The sequence below is a fragment of the Oxyura jamaicensis genome, chromosome 9 (assembly GCF_011077185.1).
Source record: "Oxyura jamaicensis isolate SHBP4307 breed ruddy duck chromosome 9, BPBGC_Ojam_1.0, whole genome shotgun sequence".
NCBI classification, from domain to species: domain Eukaryota; kingdom Metazoa; phylum Chordata; class Aves; order Anseriformes; family Anatidae; genus Oxyura; species Oxyura jamaicensis.
The window spans coordinates 23,425,756-23,442,386 of NC_048901.1; the positions used below are offsets into that span (position 1 = coordinate 23,425,756).

Sequence of the window (16,631 nt, forward strand, 5' to 3'; positions counted from 1 at the left end):
TGTGCTCTCTGACACGTGTTTCCTGGCCTTTAGTGCTGCACAAGAGCAAGGCCATCACACCCCCAGGAGCCCCCATCCCCTTCCCCTGGGCTGTGCATGATGCCCCCAGGGCTCACCAACCTCCTCTCAGTGTGTGCTCACCAGGGTCAGCCAAAAAAGCACCTGGCAGGCCTCGTGCCCAGAAGGTGAGTTACCCAGCCTCGTGCATCAGCAGCTTGATGGGGTGAGATATTCAGGATACATTAATGCCCCAAGTTTAATATTTAAATTAGTAGGGTGTTAAAGTCACTGAGCACAATCCCTTACACAATTAATAGCTTTTCTGGAGTCACTTCTCTCTGAAACATTTCAGATCAAGCAACCTTGCCAAGGCAGAGGATGATCTCAATGATTCCATCATCTCTCATGTCAGGGCTGTGTCATTACCTTCAGTTCACATTACAGATTACATGTAATGCACGGTGTCTAGAAATAGCATATGCGCTGCAGGTCCTCCTCCTGGACCCCGTTGCTTCACACCTGTCCAGAAACTGTTTGCCAGATCCACAGATGCAAATTCCAGTAAGTCAGAGGCTACCAGACTGTTCAGACAGAGAACACCAAGATAAAGAACCAAGATATCGTTGGCATTTACCCTTCACAGAAAGGGAGGAAGAAAGAGCTGCAGGAGCATTAAGTATTCCCTCCAGGAGGCCGTCAGACACCTGGATTACACTTGGCAGTGAAAGACAGTTACACCAGTCCCTGCTCTCTTTCCATCTACTTGGTAAATTAGCAGGGTTGAGCTACTTATTAGTCTGGCAGCTATTTCCCACTTGTCCGGGCAGCGATAGCATCAGAACCACAAGCAGGATTTACCTGGGAAACAAAGCCAAGGAAAGGCCCAAACCAAAATCCACACTGGCATAGTTTGAATAGAGCAGAAGAGACAACGCTTTTCTCTTCGGGTATTTCCAGATGGAAGCTGAGATAATTGCTAAAACCAATTTATTATTTTGATAAGTGTCATCAACATTCAGTGTCTCAAATAAAATACTGGTCAGAAAACATACATTTTTTAAAATACAGCCCACAGCCCATTTTGGCCAGAAAACTAACCTTCCTCTATTAAGAGGAACTCTTGCAATTTTCTCTTAAATTATATACAGTTGGCTGCCTAAGGACTTTGAGAGCCTGAACACTGGAAATCAGAGTAGGAGAGGCAGGCTGCATGGACAAGGAAACCCAAGCTTTTGTCCTGAGCACTGCAGAAAGATGCCAGTGTCAGGAAGTGACCAGAGAACAAGAGTGTCAAAGCGTTATAAATACTAGCTCTGAAGTTATTTTCAGTCCAAGCATGATAGCAGACATTGTTTGGTCTAAGAAAACACATCATTCTAGTTAATGAAACTTGAAATCTAGTTCTTCATAAACATGTGAATAGTTTGAGCAGGAGCATTTGAATGCTCATCGCCAGGACCCTACAAAGCACCACTCATTTTATATGGCGAGGGGCTCCAGCACTCGGTGACATCTTTTTGCCAACATCAGTCAAGGAACAGAGCTGAATGGAAGGAGCAGAGTAGTCTAAAGGTGCAGTTTGCTTATGATCAGAAGCATTCCCATCCACCTTTCAGCTATATTTAGCACACTGAAGAGGTGGAAACCTCCAGTTACATCTTTGTCAGCCCTGGCCAAGCTGTTGGCTAGTTAATAGTCACTCGCTCTTTCCCTCAAGTCATCATTGCAGGCAGAAGTTAAGTAACACATGCATCAACTCCCTTCTCCCCATTTATTATCCAGGAGAAGCAGAACTAATTAAATATCGGCCTCAAACAGCCAATTCTTTCAGCATGAGGGGGATTGTGAAAAATCACATTCTCCCATTAGCTTCCCATGCAGCACCAGAAGAGCAAAGTTAGAAACCCACCAGCCTGAAGACATTTTCTCCTCCAATTTGCATTTTAATGGGAGAGCAGAGGACTTATTGCTAAGTGCCAGGAGCCGACAGAGCTGTGCACATTCAGAGGGTCTGGCTAATAAATGCACTGACCCATATTTTTCACATTTTATGGGACAGTGGGGAAAACTGCTGAAAGAGCTCATTTGCAGCCATGTTAATTACACTTTCTGTGGGAAAGCAGAGGAATGAGCTACCTGCAGCTGCATTTGTGGGGCAGTTTAATCTACTGTGTAGAACAGATAACGGCATACTGGAAGGACCCTAAGTCCTCTGACAGCTGGACCACTGGGTCATGGTGGTCATGGTCAGGCCCTGATGCTCCCAGGCCATTCGGCCCACTTGCAGAAGCCATAAAAGCAGCAGAGCTTTACTTGAAGGGTGGAAATGCTGCATCTGTACCAAGCTTTCTTGTGTAATTAGGGCCTCCCAAGTACCCGTTACAAACTACAGAGGAGTTCATAAAAGTTCTCATCTGTGGCAATCGGTTCCTCTGATCTGGCTCTGGCCGTGGCTCTCACGAAGGTGTTTCTGCTCCTCTTGTCACAATGGGGAAACAGGCAGAGCCCAGGGGAGCCCCCGCTGCCCTCCTGCTTGCCAGCTATCGAAAGCAGGGCAGCTCTGCAATTTAAGAGACATCAGCTTTCATTACATACATCAGAGCCCCTCGATCCATCTCCTGCAGCAGAGGAGCGAGGCAGAAGATGACGTTGATACATACAAAACAGGCAGGAAAGCGAGCTACAGAGCTGACAACCAAACTGCTTAAATTAAAGGGGACGAGCCAGCTGATGGAGGGTGAGGTTTCTCATCTCATCTGTGGAGCACACAGGCTCTACCAGAGCTGTCCCAGCCCTGCAGAAACCTTCCAGAGCTCCTGGCACAAACCCATGAGAGGAGCCCTGAGCACAAGCTGCCTGGTCTCTGGCTGTCAGTCCCAGACTTTGCCTTCCCACCTTGGCCTTCCCAATTTCCACTCTGAGGAGACATCGAAACAACTTGCTGGTTGATGCTCAACATCCCTTATTCTCAACATCTGTCTCAGCACAAATGCACAGATATCAATGCCTCCCAGATGGTTCTAGAGATAATGCCACAGCTATCCTCTGAGGCAGGGAAGTGTTGCTCCATTTTATGGATGAATAAAATCCTTGCTGAGCTCACACAAGAAGCTGAGCCCAGCTCCTCAAACCCTCTACTTAATGCCTCCAACATCAGTGGGGGAATAGAAGAGAGTAAATGGCCTTCCCTTTGATCTAGAAGCATCTGACAAGGCTATATTCTTTAGTTTACCCACTGAAAATGGAAGGTTTAGAAAAAACACCAGATTTTATGCCCAAAGCAGGACTGCATAAGCCCTGCCCACAAGAGCCCTCAGCATTGCACAGGCACCTGCCCCTTCATCCCCATGGGAGCAGAAAGCACAGGCTCTCCGATCTTTAGGGCAAGGCAGTAACCAGGCTGGAAGGTTTCTGAGTGGTCCCTATTTAAGCAGGCAGTCACCCTAAGCATCCACGCATTCTAAATACTGAATGTATTGCATGGGAAGCAGATCAAATTCCAGCTTTTTGAGGACTTGGTAGGAAAACAGAAAACCATCACACACACCTGGGCTATTGTGACTGACCACCGTACCTGATCCCAGAGTGAAGCCCCCCAGGCCATCCCTGCTAGGCACGTTTAAGGAGAGCCATCAGGAGCTGCAATCCACGTGCCACAGAGGCACTGAAAGCTCCAAGAGGATTTGCCAGGTTTAACAACATTTTTTTAATTTGGTTTTGATATCATCAACTCAAATACTCAAAACTGTAAAATTGGTTGTGAATGGGAAGAAACAAACATTTCATGTGCTCTCAGCCTTACCTCTCACAACTGAGTTTCTTCACTTGCTACAGAGAAAAACGTTCTGGAACAAGCTGCAAACTTTTTTTCCTCCAGCAACAACATTCTCTAGGGCCACAGCTGTTCTGAATGTAAATCCTTACAGTTTGTGTTTATGAAGTTATTCTCTGTAACCCCAATCTTAAACCTCTAAAGCCAATTTACTGCTCTGTATTATGCAGCTGAATACCAACAGAAAAAGGGCAAGAGTCAAAATGGAAAAACAACAATTTAGCTTGTGAGAGTGATTGTTTTATTCTAACAGTTTATTGACTCTTTAAAATGGAACAAACGCCAGGACTATGAGGATCATAGGCAGATATCTTTATTGACTAGGTTGGTACCCTTTCAATACCCAACCAATGAATAATTACGGCAGACAATCGCATTAAGCTGGCCACGTATCTGCAAAGACCCTCTAGCTTAATAAATTGTTATGGGGCAATCAAAGTTTGCATAGCTGACTAGAAATGTCAGAATAGTATTACACGGGCACCATAAAATAGAGTATCGCTCATTTGAATCACGGTCCAGCTAAAATCAGCCCCTACGCTTGTTTTTATGACCTTGCCCTCACAGCAAACTCCAGTTTTCCAGCCCTTTCTCTCCACTTGGTGACTCAGCACGGCTCCTCTGGGCAGCAATAAACCCTACAGAAGTAGCTTTGACTTACCAATAACTGTTTTTTCCATTGGAGAGCAGTAGGCTTAAGGTATAGAAAGAAAATAAAGGCAAGCAAGATGCAACTGTAGGGAAGGTTTAGAAATAAAGCCAGGGTGGATGTCTCCTCTGAGGCATGCACCAGCAGCTTCCCCTTTCCCCACTGCCTCATAGCTCCTCCTATGAGAGGAGTAATTAAGTCCTTGCTAAAGGAGACATTTACATTGATCTCTTACGAGAGCAGCATAAAAGAATAGAGCTGTCTCTGGTCACCTCCTCTCCCAGAGATCTGGCTGGCTCCCTGCAAGAAGCAGAGCTGGGCTAGAGCAGTCCACATTCACCAGCCCCTTCGCAAAAAGTTCTTGTTTCAGACAATCCATCTCCCATCAGACACCTAAAGTGAAAGCCTGCAGCAGGAATGGGAGCCTTCCACATTTATATAGGGCTTGGCACGACAGGATCTCGGAGGGGCTGCCAATAAGTTAAACATATCTGTTCCACACAGCATCCACCAGAAACATGGAAGGGAAATGGAAAATAAGTTTTCAAGCTGCATCCTACCCCTTCTGCGCCTGGCTGCTATGCTGCAATCTGGAGTAAGGAGCACTGATCTTTAGGAAAAACACTCTGATTTTCATCCAAATCAACCCAGGTTTTTCAGCATCACTAGTGGAGAGGAAGAAAAAGTTGGTTCTTCTCGCAGAAGCAATTAAGGACTTGCTGGGTGGCTCTCACACACACAGCATGTGAAGAAACTGGCCAAAGCCCCATTCCAGACTATGTAGAGCAAGATAATTTTTTTTTTCCTTCTGAAACTGCATTGACATGCAAAATATTTCACTAAAATCTCTCTTTGGGAATTGATCCATTACCATAACATCGCACTTTTGGGTATGAACCTTCTTAGAAAAAAAAAAAAAAAAAAAAAAAAAAAAAAAAAAAAAAACACCTACCTGGAAAGCAAGACCAGGAGAGGCAGAGAAATAGAATTACAACAGTTTACTGAAATATTTTGGTTAAAAGTGTAACACTGAATTAGATGCACATAAGTGTTACATATGCAGTTCAGGCTGGGGAGGACATGGAAAGCAGCCAAGGAGCAGCTAGGAGCCAAGAGTGAACATGTTTTGCAGTCCCTGATATAAAAAAAAAAGCAGGAACATGACAGCTACCCAAAACCTATTCTGTAAATTCTTCAAATGACACCACATTCTTTGCTGTAAATAATCCCCAGACAATTTTGTTCCTGGAGATTATTTCTAGGAACACCTAGCACATTGGCCCAACCAAGTCACACCTGGCCCCTATCCCTCTGGAGGCACGATGGGGATTTGAAGTTCAGCTCCAAATACTGATTTACCAAGCAGAACCAAGAGTCCTCCTTATTGCTGGCCCTCTCTTTGATTTCTTTCTCCTAAGAAATTTCCCCACTTCACTTTGCTAGGACATGACCACCATCTAAAGGTGTACAAAGCCCCGCTCACTCAGGCATGCTCCCTTAAACACAACGTACCTTGGCCTGTAATAGAGCTCATCATTGCTGGTTCATTAATTTCAAAAAAGATACTTGTTTCATGAAGACATTCCAAAGACTTCAGTTCTAGGATTACTCAGGCCTCTCTATTTTATATTTTTTTTCATTTTAAATTCAATTTGAAGTCCAAGGAGCCTTAAAAAGATTGTTTTGGGGGTTGCAAAACAAAGCTTAAACTGAGAAGAATCAGCCAGAATAAAACCAGTTCACTTTCTGCCCGTCCTCAGCTTTATCTTATGGAAGTAAAAAGTTTGAGGTTTTACACCAAGTTTCACAAACTACAAAAAGAATAAAGCATGAAAGGTCTGGCCACAGCAAGTAGAGTTTTACCCATATATCTTCTTTATTAAGACAGAAAGCCTCCACTCAAAAAGGATTGACTTACAGAAGAAAAGAACAATTCAAAAAAGTCATTAAAATGGACATAACAATTCAAGTTTACCCTCAAAATTGACTTTGCAACATTTAATACATGTACCTAAGTCCAGGCACCTCTATGGAAGACCATAGCTCTTGTTAAACCAGACCCTGTAACACCACGCAAGAGTAAACACAGCCCATCCTGAAATTAACTCACTGCATCGTGCCATTCCGAAACAATTTCACATAATATTTCTGAAACTCCAGTCTCAGAGGTACAGCTCTGCAGATAGGGCACATAAAGCTGTGATAGAGCTCTTACTGCGAATAAATAATGGTGCTTATATCTAGAAAACAATATCAGCCTACACACAGCTTGATAGATATCCTCTATTAAGAAGCTCCAGCATTTTACAAGCATGCTAGATAACTGGCAGTGATCACCCTATAATCCATTTTAATTCACATTGAAAGGCATTTTTTCTCCTTCTAAAAGGGATTCTTTCCACAACCAAGCAGATACCAGCAAAGTTACATGTCTCCAAAGAAAAGGTGAGATATATTTCAACTGAAACACCTGAAGTGGGATTATTATATTGCATTTTCAAACCTATTATGAATTCCTGTCTTGAAGTCGCTAAAACTCATCTATTTTTACCCAAACCAGCCAGTAAGAGTAAGTACTTACTTACCTAGCTGCTGCCAAGGACCCAGCACATCAATCTTGTGGGGAAGACCCAACCAAGTGCCTTCTTCTTTTGGGTGCCTTCTGCCACCCAAAAACACCAACACAAAATCCTCCATGCAGGCCACATTATCCCTTTTATCAACTAACACAGCAACCCTAAGGCTCTGCAGGTGGCCCTCATTCTGGGGCAAGCCCAGCTCAACAAGTGAGCAAAATAAGAGGCTTGAAAGCCAGCCCAGCTGCTTACAAACACTGGCACCTGGAAATCCAAAAACCAAGAGCAAGAGGCACCAGGACACCCAAGCTACTCCCTGCAGGACGCTGCCTCCAGCATTCCTCTGGGCAAAACCCACAGCCCTGCCAGCACAATTACAAAAATTGAGTTAATATTACGGCATTTGTGTAACCTCACAGCTGGGGATGAAAAGGCAAGAAAAGATCCAGGGCAAGGTGAGCATCGACCCAGCTTTGTACTCTGGGTGCAGCTGACTGCAGCACGACCTGCGCCAGGCAAGGGCAAGTTCAGCACTGGCCTGACACCACGCCGGACGCTTCACGGGCCTGGGGATGAAACTGATGGCATAAAGCAAAGCTGCAACAGATAGGGGCTTTGTCAAAGTATCAGGAGTGATTTTTCTTCCCATCAGCACACGCTGTTTTTGGAGGTTAAGAAGAATTTTGCAGCAAGTCACACCCGCTCAGGGCACCTCCCATCCCACATCTGGTATCCCTCGCTCTTCCCAGGCTTATATGGAGGCCTTGGTTGTCTAACATGGGGCTCAGGGACATTTTTGCTATCAAGGTACCCAAATTCCTCTGTAGATTTAGCCCTTGAGATCCTCATTAAAGAAGCAGCTGTGTTTTATGTCCTTATGTCAGTTTGGAATAATTTTTCTTAGTTATTGAAAACAGCTGCTCTTTGATTAGCACAATGAGCATTTATTTTCTCTTATACCACTGTCAGGCTGCTTCATTGCAACACAGACAGGAGACACTTAGTTTTACAAAATAAATCTATACTAAGTAGAAGCACAAGTGAAACGGAACAAATATTTTGGCATTTGTAGCAACGGCATGCAACAAGACAAAGTACCTCCTCAATCAATTCATTCGCTGTTGTTCTGACATGGCATGAAAAATGAGGAAAACCATATGAAAATGAGGGAATTTTTAATTCTCCAAAACTATCCCCCGGAACAGTTTGCTTCCGTTAAGAGCTGTTGGAGCAGAATGCTTCACCAGAGCACCCCACAGCAGGGAGACTGCAAATGCCATGGTTAAAAAAAAAATATAAAAATTAAAATTAAAAAAAAAATAGGGGGAGAGAGAATTAAAGGCTTGAGTTAAGTTTTCCAGCCAGATCTGCTGAGGGAGGCTACCTGAGCAGGCAGAGGTGCCAGGATGCTGCAGCATCTGGCCCCACGGGCAGCTCCATGCCCATCCTATAGCCCCAAGCCCCTCCAGCAAGAAGGTTTCACGTGACATTTAAAAGGCAGCCCCAGGAGTGTCTGCCTGTAAAAGGGGGAGGTGTGTGCACGTGTCTGCATTGAAATTTTTGACTAACGTGGGGGAATTCATGAGCCCAGCTGTGGACTGATCTGATTAGAGGTACTAGAACTAAAAAACAACGCGTGGTTTTGCCAAGATACTGAAGTAAAAAGGATACCAGTGTAGAGAAACAATACTTTCCAGGCATTACTGTTAATTCTATTTAATATTTGATGAAGATAACTCCCTCTCTACAAAGATCTATATTTATCTAAACCACTGTTCGCTGTGCTTTACACAGGCTCAACTTCACAAGATACTTGTTTAATGTGTCTTAATTAAATCTGAAAATAAATTATTTCAAAATAAACAGAATAGATGTGAGCACGCTTCAAATTCAAAGTACTACTGGCAAAGCTATAGACCCTAAGACACTTATACATATGAAGGAGCTGCGTGATATTTCAGTAACTTGTCCTGCATGCTTCTCTGCCTTCCCAGTCAGGGTTTCGAGCAGAAATATCTTCCACCGGTATTAAGCTAATGACAAAAATATATATGAAGCATAGAAGCCAGCTCAGACTGCCATTATAGCTCTCCCATATCCATTACAGGGGCTCAAAAATGACTGGGGTTGTGCTGCGAGCATCCCATATCCTTCCTTAAGGTCTGCGAGTGGAGACCTTTGTGTAGCCTGAACTGTCTCCAGCTGTTCCTATTAACCTGCCCTCAGGGCACCTCCGCAGGATTTAAGCAGCCCAGAGATCCCTAATCTGGCTGGGTATATTTTGTGCAGGGATGTCTGTAAGGAAGCAGGAGCTCTTCCAGCTTGTGTGGTGCTGCCAGCTCTTCTTTTCCCCAGACAGCCAAGCAATTAATTTATGGAGAGGATTAGATCTGAGCAGGTTCTTGTGAGACCCCATATTTTTGCATTGCTTTCTCAGGAGCATTTGTAGAGGTTATTTATATAGAAAGTGTAAGAAACTTCAGCAGGAGAGGAGAAAATTGCTAGTCAGATGTCCGTATACCACCATCTGTTACAGGGACTGTAGGAGAAGCAGCATGAAGGCACAACAAAAGAATTAAGGGTGTTGTGACAGCAGGAATCTGAAATTATTATTATAACTTGTTGTTTTTCCTCAATATTCAACAGCTGCCAGGGAATTCATAAACTGAAATCTGCATCTTTTATATACTTGGTACTCTGAATTTGAATCACATAGGAGCTAACTCAGATTAAGCACCGAATTAAGTACCAACCCTTTGACAAAGCTGGTTCATTTCACATTTGAATTGCTGATGTTGAAGTGGGGCTGAGAAGCTGATGAGTTGAAGCACCCTTTGCATTTACCAAATAGATAGGATCAACCTTTTAAAATTGCTTTGTTTTTATCTTAAAATTTAACAGCAGTTCTCCTGTGTTAATTTTCTCAGCATATATAAAAAGTCTCAGGAACACTCGACCTTGGTGCCATGGAAAAAGAAGAAATGAGGGACACGATTTATGATGGTATTCAAATAACGTATGGCAAGCATGATGGCAATTTAAGCAAGGAAGGTGGGAGCAAGGGAAATAGTAGCCCAATTCTCTGTGCCCATGTTGGGGTCAGACCCAACATTCATCACATCACTGGGAAAACATCCCAGGCTTGTGACTGCCTGAGAAGAGGAGCAAATCCCAATGCTACTGAATGCTAATTATGGGATCTCAGCTTTATTTTTATGAAAAAAAAAAAAAGATTTCATGACCAGTCTAAAGTACTACGTAATTCTGATTCAATGACAAAATACCTCTACATTTTTTCACGATTTGGAGAAACCTACTGCATGTTGGATTAAGCTCTATGAACCAAACACTACAACCTTTGTCAAAACTGTGACCTTCCACTGGTTACCAGTACTGATGTCCAGGGAAGGTTTGACCATGCAAGGATTGCCAGAGCTGGCTTGATTAAAATTTCAGTTGGATGAGGAGCTTCATCACGTAACTTGATGGTGATGACTATAAATCTGAATCCCATGGTGTGAAGCCCCCTCAGGTTCCCCCTCCGCATGCTGGTCCTGCTGGCCTGTGGGCAGTGGTTTCTCTTGGCTACCAGCACCTGCATGAAGGACGTGCCGCTTCTTGGGGCTGCTCGTTAAACCTAATCACTCTTTCACAAATATTTTTTTGTAAAAAAAAAAATCACAGAACCTAGAAACTAAACCAATACGCTGCCGAGTCACTAAACCAATCTTTGTTTCTCCTCGGGAAGGCGGAGGGAAAGGCATGCTCCTCAGCAACAGCTTTGCCCTCTAAACCTAGAGCAGGATCTCAAAGACATCCGGGTACAGAAGGAACCCCGTGAAGACGCTGTCGTCCTCGGCGCTGACGTAGACCCCGTTCCAGTCCCGCGCAACCTCCAGCCACACCTGGTCGCCCGCGCTCAGCTTCAGGACGGTCAGGAAGGAGGCCTGGTCGATCTCCTGCCCGTAGAGCGTCTCGCGGGCCTTGGCCACCTTCCTGCTGCGGGCCACCAGGCTGACGCGAGCCGGGCGGCCCCTCACCGTCAGGTGGTAGGCGAAGACGTACGCCCCGGGCACGCTGCAGTTGAATTTCCCGGTGGAAGGGTTGTAATCTTCCTGGTCGTTGTACAAAATCTTGTCAAACCGGATGGGGACGTTGGGCGGAGGGAAGGGTTTGGACAAGCCGGCGCTGAAGGCCGATCGCAGGAGCTTCGCGCCGTCCCCTCGGGCCCCCTTCGCTCCCCGGGAGCCTTTCCTGCCCGGCGCCCCACGGCCCCCCTTGCTGCCAGCCACCCCCTTGGGCCCTGAGGGTCCCGTCACACCAGCGGGTCCCAGGTCCCCTTTGTCACCCTTACTTCCCTGCTCGCCCTTTTCTCCCTGCTTTCCCTCCACCCCCTGAATGCCCTCAGCCCCCATCTCCCCTTTGCTGCCTTTTTCTCCCTTCGACCCTCCTTCCCCTCTTTCCCCCTTTTGGCCTCTCCCCCCCGGCTCCCCACAATACCCCTTGTCCCCCGTGTCCCCCTTCTCCCCTTTGTCACCCTGTTCTCCGTCCACCCCTGGTTCCCCGGCATCTCCCCTGTCCCCCTTGTCTCCTTTGGTGCCGTTCTCACAAGTGTCCCCCTTGGAGCCCTTTTGTCCCTTCAGCCCAGGGAAGCCGTAGCTGCCCTTATTGCCTTTCACTCCAGCTTCACCTAGGACAGAACAGGGGCAGAAAAAACATTACAACCATTAGTACAGGGCTGCTTTGGAGATGGAGGAGCATCACCAGCAGCAAAGGGATAGGCCAACGCATCCTTCACAGCTTTCCCAGTCCGTGTTACGTACCTTGCAGCCCAGGCTTGCCTGGATAGCCAGGGTTTCCACTTATTCCTCGCTCGCCTTGCTCCCCTTTGCCTCCTAGGACATTGCCCAATTAATATGTCATTCATGATGCTGTCTGCAGCGCAAAAATCGTTACACAGAAAGTGACTGGTACCATTTTATATGTGTCCCTCAGCACAATGAGCAACGTTTGTTTTCAAGAACAGACCTCACAACCCCCAGCTGCATCGCCCAGCACCAAGCACCACTGTGCAGACAATGCCATCTCACCCTCATGTCAGATTTCTGCCCCAAAACGAGGGAAAAACTCCTCGAAAACAAGGAGTTTTGAGTGGGATCTTTATGAGCAGCCTTTCCTGTACTACCTGTGCGTACGCCGCCACCACCCGAGTTACTGTCCCGCTGTTCGTGCCATGCTAAATCTCACAAGGTGTCAATCCATATCAGCATAAATTGTTTCCTTTGCAAGAATATAAATTGTGGTATCTGCTCAGGACAACAGCACTTGTTTCCCAAAAGATCAGTTCATCTGCTTTACCTCTTTCTCCTTTAAAGCCTTTGGGACCTTGAGGTCCTGGGGTTCCCGGCACACCTTGCACACCAGCATCTCCCTTCTCCCCCTTAGGACCTGCAATGTAATCACATCAACAGTTATCTTAGTAAATCAGAGGTTTAACTTTACAGAGAAAATGTGTGATAACAGCTAAGCAACATGCCATCAGGGGATGCAACAAGGGCAACCCTGTTTCCATCACCCTGGTATGAGCTGGCTACTTTATTTGCGGTCATATGGCTGATGCAAACAAAACACGAGACAGACAGGTTTGGCCTGACCCTGCCCTCTGTGCGTTGCAGCTGAAACCCTTGGGGGGCATAAAGGAGAGACAACAACACAGCACAGCTCCCACTGGCGTTGGTGAGGATGCCCTGCTCTGGCACACAGCTCCCCAGCCTTTGCCTTTTGCTGCTGCAATCCTCAAATTGTACAGCTTTCCTTTTCGCTCTTGGCTACAGTTAAAGATTTTTTAAAACCAACTTTCAGCTACCTCAAAGCTGCAGGGACTCGGGCATTCATAAAACATCAGAAGTAATCTGTCTTTAATATTTGAGCACATCCAAGGAGCTCCCACAGCTTAGTAATTGCCCCTCTCCTTAAAAAGAATTAAATCTGCAAATATAGAAGAGGAACCAGGCAGGTGCCTCCATGCTGCACAAGGAACAGCGAGCAAGCCAGATTTCTTTTCAGCTTTCTTTTAGTTTACTTTTTCATCCACATGGGAACACGAGGCTCCTGTCTGAGGGCAGGCTCCAGCAGCTGGACCCATCCCAGCACAACCCATCTGACACAAGAGCTTCTCCATCAGCCCTACGACTGCAAACCCCTTCCACATCCAATATAACTTCCATTCACCGTGGAAGCTAAGGGAAGTGCAAATCGCTTTGAGTACAGCGTATTAAAAAATATTATTTCACGATTTTTGCCAGCCTTCGCCAGCTGAGTAGTTCCTAGCTCCAGTATTAGTGCTATCAAAGCAAGCATTTGCAGAGTAGCACACTACTCATTATAACCATTAGGTTTCGGCACTGCAGACATCTGGCAATGTGCTGGGCTGCCTGGTGTGAGACCGAACCTATCCATCGTGGTTTGCACCTGGAGGCCCCGGCTCCCCCGGCTGCCCCCAGGGCCCACTGGCAGGGGGACAGCAGTCACAGCAGTTGAAGAAGAAGTCGGCCGTGTCCAGGGTGTCGTTCTCGAAGGGGAAGAGCGTGGTGGCCGCCCGCACTGCGGGGCTCATGGAGGGCAGCTGGGCTCTGGCCGGGGCTCCCGGCAGGGGGGCGAGGGAAGGGTCGGCAGCGCCCGGCGGTGGGGATGGCTTCGGCTTGGTGAATCTCAGCGCCGGGGTGACCTTCGCTGCTGCCTGCGTGGCTGCCACCAGCAGCATCATGGCCACGGGGACGGCCGCCGGAGAGCTCCACATGCTGGCAGCTGTAGGAGAAGGGGAAGGCCGTAAGGAAGCATCCTCTGCATCCACTCATCCCCATGTGTTCTGCACTCACCCCTTCCATTCCCGCACCCTTCCCTGCATCCCTTTCATTATACTTCCACTTTTTTAATCCAGATCATCACCTGGTTTCCTATTAGCGTAAGAACCATCGGCCATGCGCCTGAGCTACGCACGAGCCATACGACCTGTGGCAGAGTGCTGGGCCCATCTGCCTGGCAGGTGGCCTTACACAGCCTCTCTTTTTATGGGGAAAGTAAAGCAAAAACCGGGAAAACCCCCTTCCTGCCCACCCCTGCTGACTGCCACCCTGCAGAGCACTTGCCATCTAGCTGCTCCCGTTAGCTCTGGGAAGTGCTCCCAGGGGCGTCAGGGGACCCCTGAGAGTAGCAGGATCACTGCCACCATGATGTCTCTTCAATTCATACAATTAGGAGAAAATCAGTAATGATTTCAGAGCCAAACACAACCACACGCCATAAAAACCTATGCTATAAAAGATTAAATGAAACAAACAAACATAAAAAAAATGAATAAAGTAGTCCAAAATTTCAAAGTAATTTTTCTCTTTGCTACTGACTGAGTTCCCAGACTTGTGTGTTCCTTTAGTGCAATTTTTCAGGTCCATTCTTTTTGCTTTTTAAAGGGGTGGTTTGGCTGAACCAGAAAGAAAGAGCAAAGTAAGAACTGCCTGTTTTTTCCTATAGGACAGATGACGCCTCTCAGATGACTTGTCATATAAAGCATCTTTGTTTCTTGTTTAATCCCATGTGTCGGCCTGTAAATACAAACAGAACAGACTCCCTTTCTTGCTGAACCTGTAACCTAACCTTCCAATAGCAGCGGAGGTGCTTCATTACATGAGAAAGCCACCGGGAGAAACGCTGACTGTTCTTGCCATCCTGAGGGCAAAAGGACGGGCCCACCCAGAGCTGGGTGTCTGGGGGCTGGACTGAAACCTTTCCATCTTCAAGAATGCAGTTTTAGAGGAACAGCTCATGGTATTCTTACATAAAACAGGCAACTCCTCGACAGAAGTAAATAATTTAGTGGCAAACATTATCCACAAAAAACGCCCAGTGACCACTGTTGCCTATTGCTGATGTTTGTCCCACTCTTCACCCCACCGGCTCCAGGAAGATAAGTTATCACATGTAATCATTGCATCCCTTCTCGCTGTACAAGTTGCGTTAGGATGGGACACGGGGCCCTAGTTTTTGTCACAGCCTCGCATTTGATCCCAGCCAGCCCCTGTCAACCTCACCATGAAGCTTCCAGGTGCAGGAGGGCAGAGCTCAGCGCAGGCAGAGCGCAGCCAAACCCCACTGCCGGTACAGAACCACCCCCACAGATCGGGAGGGTCAGCCAGCTTCTGGGGAGAGATAAAAGCAAACCACTTCTGCAACGGGGCTGAATTCCATCAAGTACTGGAAAAACGTAACTAACAAAAAAAAAAATACCTTACCAGTCTGTTTAGAAAATAAAATGCTCAGAGCAAGGAACGATTAGACAGGTTTTAATTAAAATGGGCAAGCCTATTCCTAAATTAATTATTCTTACATACAGAAATACTTTTTAATAAAACTAGTCTTTAGGATGTTTTTATTGTATCAGTTCACCACCAGTGATTCTGAAGCCATTCATCTGAATCCCCCTACTAGGAAAGATTATTATTCACAGTGCACACAAAATATGAAGAATTAAACTTTTTTAAAACCAGCTTTAAAAAACAGTTTCTTATGTGGCTATGACAGTAACTTTCCTGGAGATGAATTATATTGCCCCTATGCCTTAAAGTCTACGAGGTCATTGCAAATATGCCGACTGAAGACCAAACGAACCATGTGCGTTGTCCCCTACCTTGTAATCGGTCCCACTCCCAGGATGACCTGCCCTCAATGGCACTTTGAAAGACACAAGCTTTTTTTGGAGAAAATCTGTTTTATTTGAGTAAGTGCTGCTGCTGTGGCCAATGAGAGCACGCATGGTGTGGGGAGAGGGGGAGGTTGGCGATGTCCCCTGAAAGGACCAGGGTGACATTGATATCCAAGGAAATTCAAGCGCTTTCCCCAGCCTGGGACGCTGCTCTTCACATGGGACTTCTTTCGTTCTTCAGCCAAAAAATGTTTTTCGGAGCATTAAGGACTCTGCTCATGACACAACATTGTGTGGCCCCACCAGCACTCAATCCCCAGCTCTTCTGCAGGTACCCAAAAATAGGAGGGTTACTGTAATGTTGTTCTAGATCTTATCAGATCTGATCAACCCGCTGGATTTAATTGATTTTCCTTGTCTTTCTCCCTGCAGCCACAGCACCCACCTCCTTCCCCAGGGACGCTAACACGGGCCATCATTTATTCCCAGATTTCCCAGCCTGGTGCAGTGCGGGGTGAGACACGGGAATGCGAGGCTGCCTTTCATCGCCCTGTCTTGGTGAATCACAAGCAAGAAACCGTCTCGTTCAATCAGTCTGAATTTACTACATACCAGCACACTCGGAGCTCAGCTGCCAGACAAGAAAGGCTGCTTGTTTCAGGCAGGCTGGAGAAAACAATCAATTCTCCTTTAATGTAAGCTGAGGGAATTGTGAGCCTCCATGATTTATTTGGAATCGCAAAGCTACCTTTTCCTGCGCAGTCGTCTACAGCTTTCAGCAATAAAAAGTTGATTAAGGAAAGTCTATTACTAAGCATACTGGGTTGGCTTGATTCACCAGCTTTTCAGGCTGCTCCAAAGAAGCCAGTCAGTTTT

At 46.3% G+C, this 16,631-nt stretch overlaps 1 protein-coding gene across 2 annotated transcripts in view; it reads right to left on the reverse strand.

The window, feature by feature from the left end:
- OTOL1 (otolin 1) overlaps positions 1 to 15,770 on the reverse strand; it is a 161,014-nt gene extending 145,244 nt beyond the window's left edge. The window contains exons 1-5 of one of the 2 annotated variants that reach the window (XM_035334561.1): positions 15,741 to 15,770; positions 13,529 to 13,864; positions 12,416 to 12,505; positions 11,881 to 11,952; positions 8,442 to 11,747 (exon numbers count right to left, since the gene is read on the reverse strand). In XM_035334561.1, the coding sequence (XP_035190452.1) occupies positions 10,852 to 11,747; positions 11,881 to 11,952; positions 12,416 to 12,505; positions 13,529 to 13,856 (1,386 nt within the window). In that variant the 5' untranslated portion in view covers positions 13,857 to 13,864; positions 15,741 to 15,770 and the 3' untranslated portion in view covers positions 8,442 to 10,851. Of the gene's footprint in view, positions 1 to 7,066; positions 7,197 to 8,441; positions 11,748 to 11,880; positions 11,953 to 12,415; positions 12,506 to 13,528; positions 13,865 to 15,740 lie in introns of those variants that run through there. The other variant, XR_004753202.1, reaches the window with a different exon arrangement.
- Between the last annotated feature and the right edge of the window lie 861 nt (positions 15,771 to 16,631).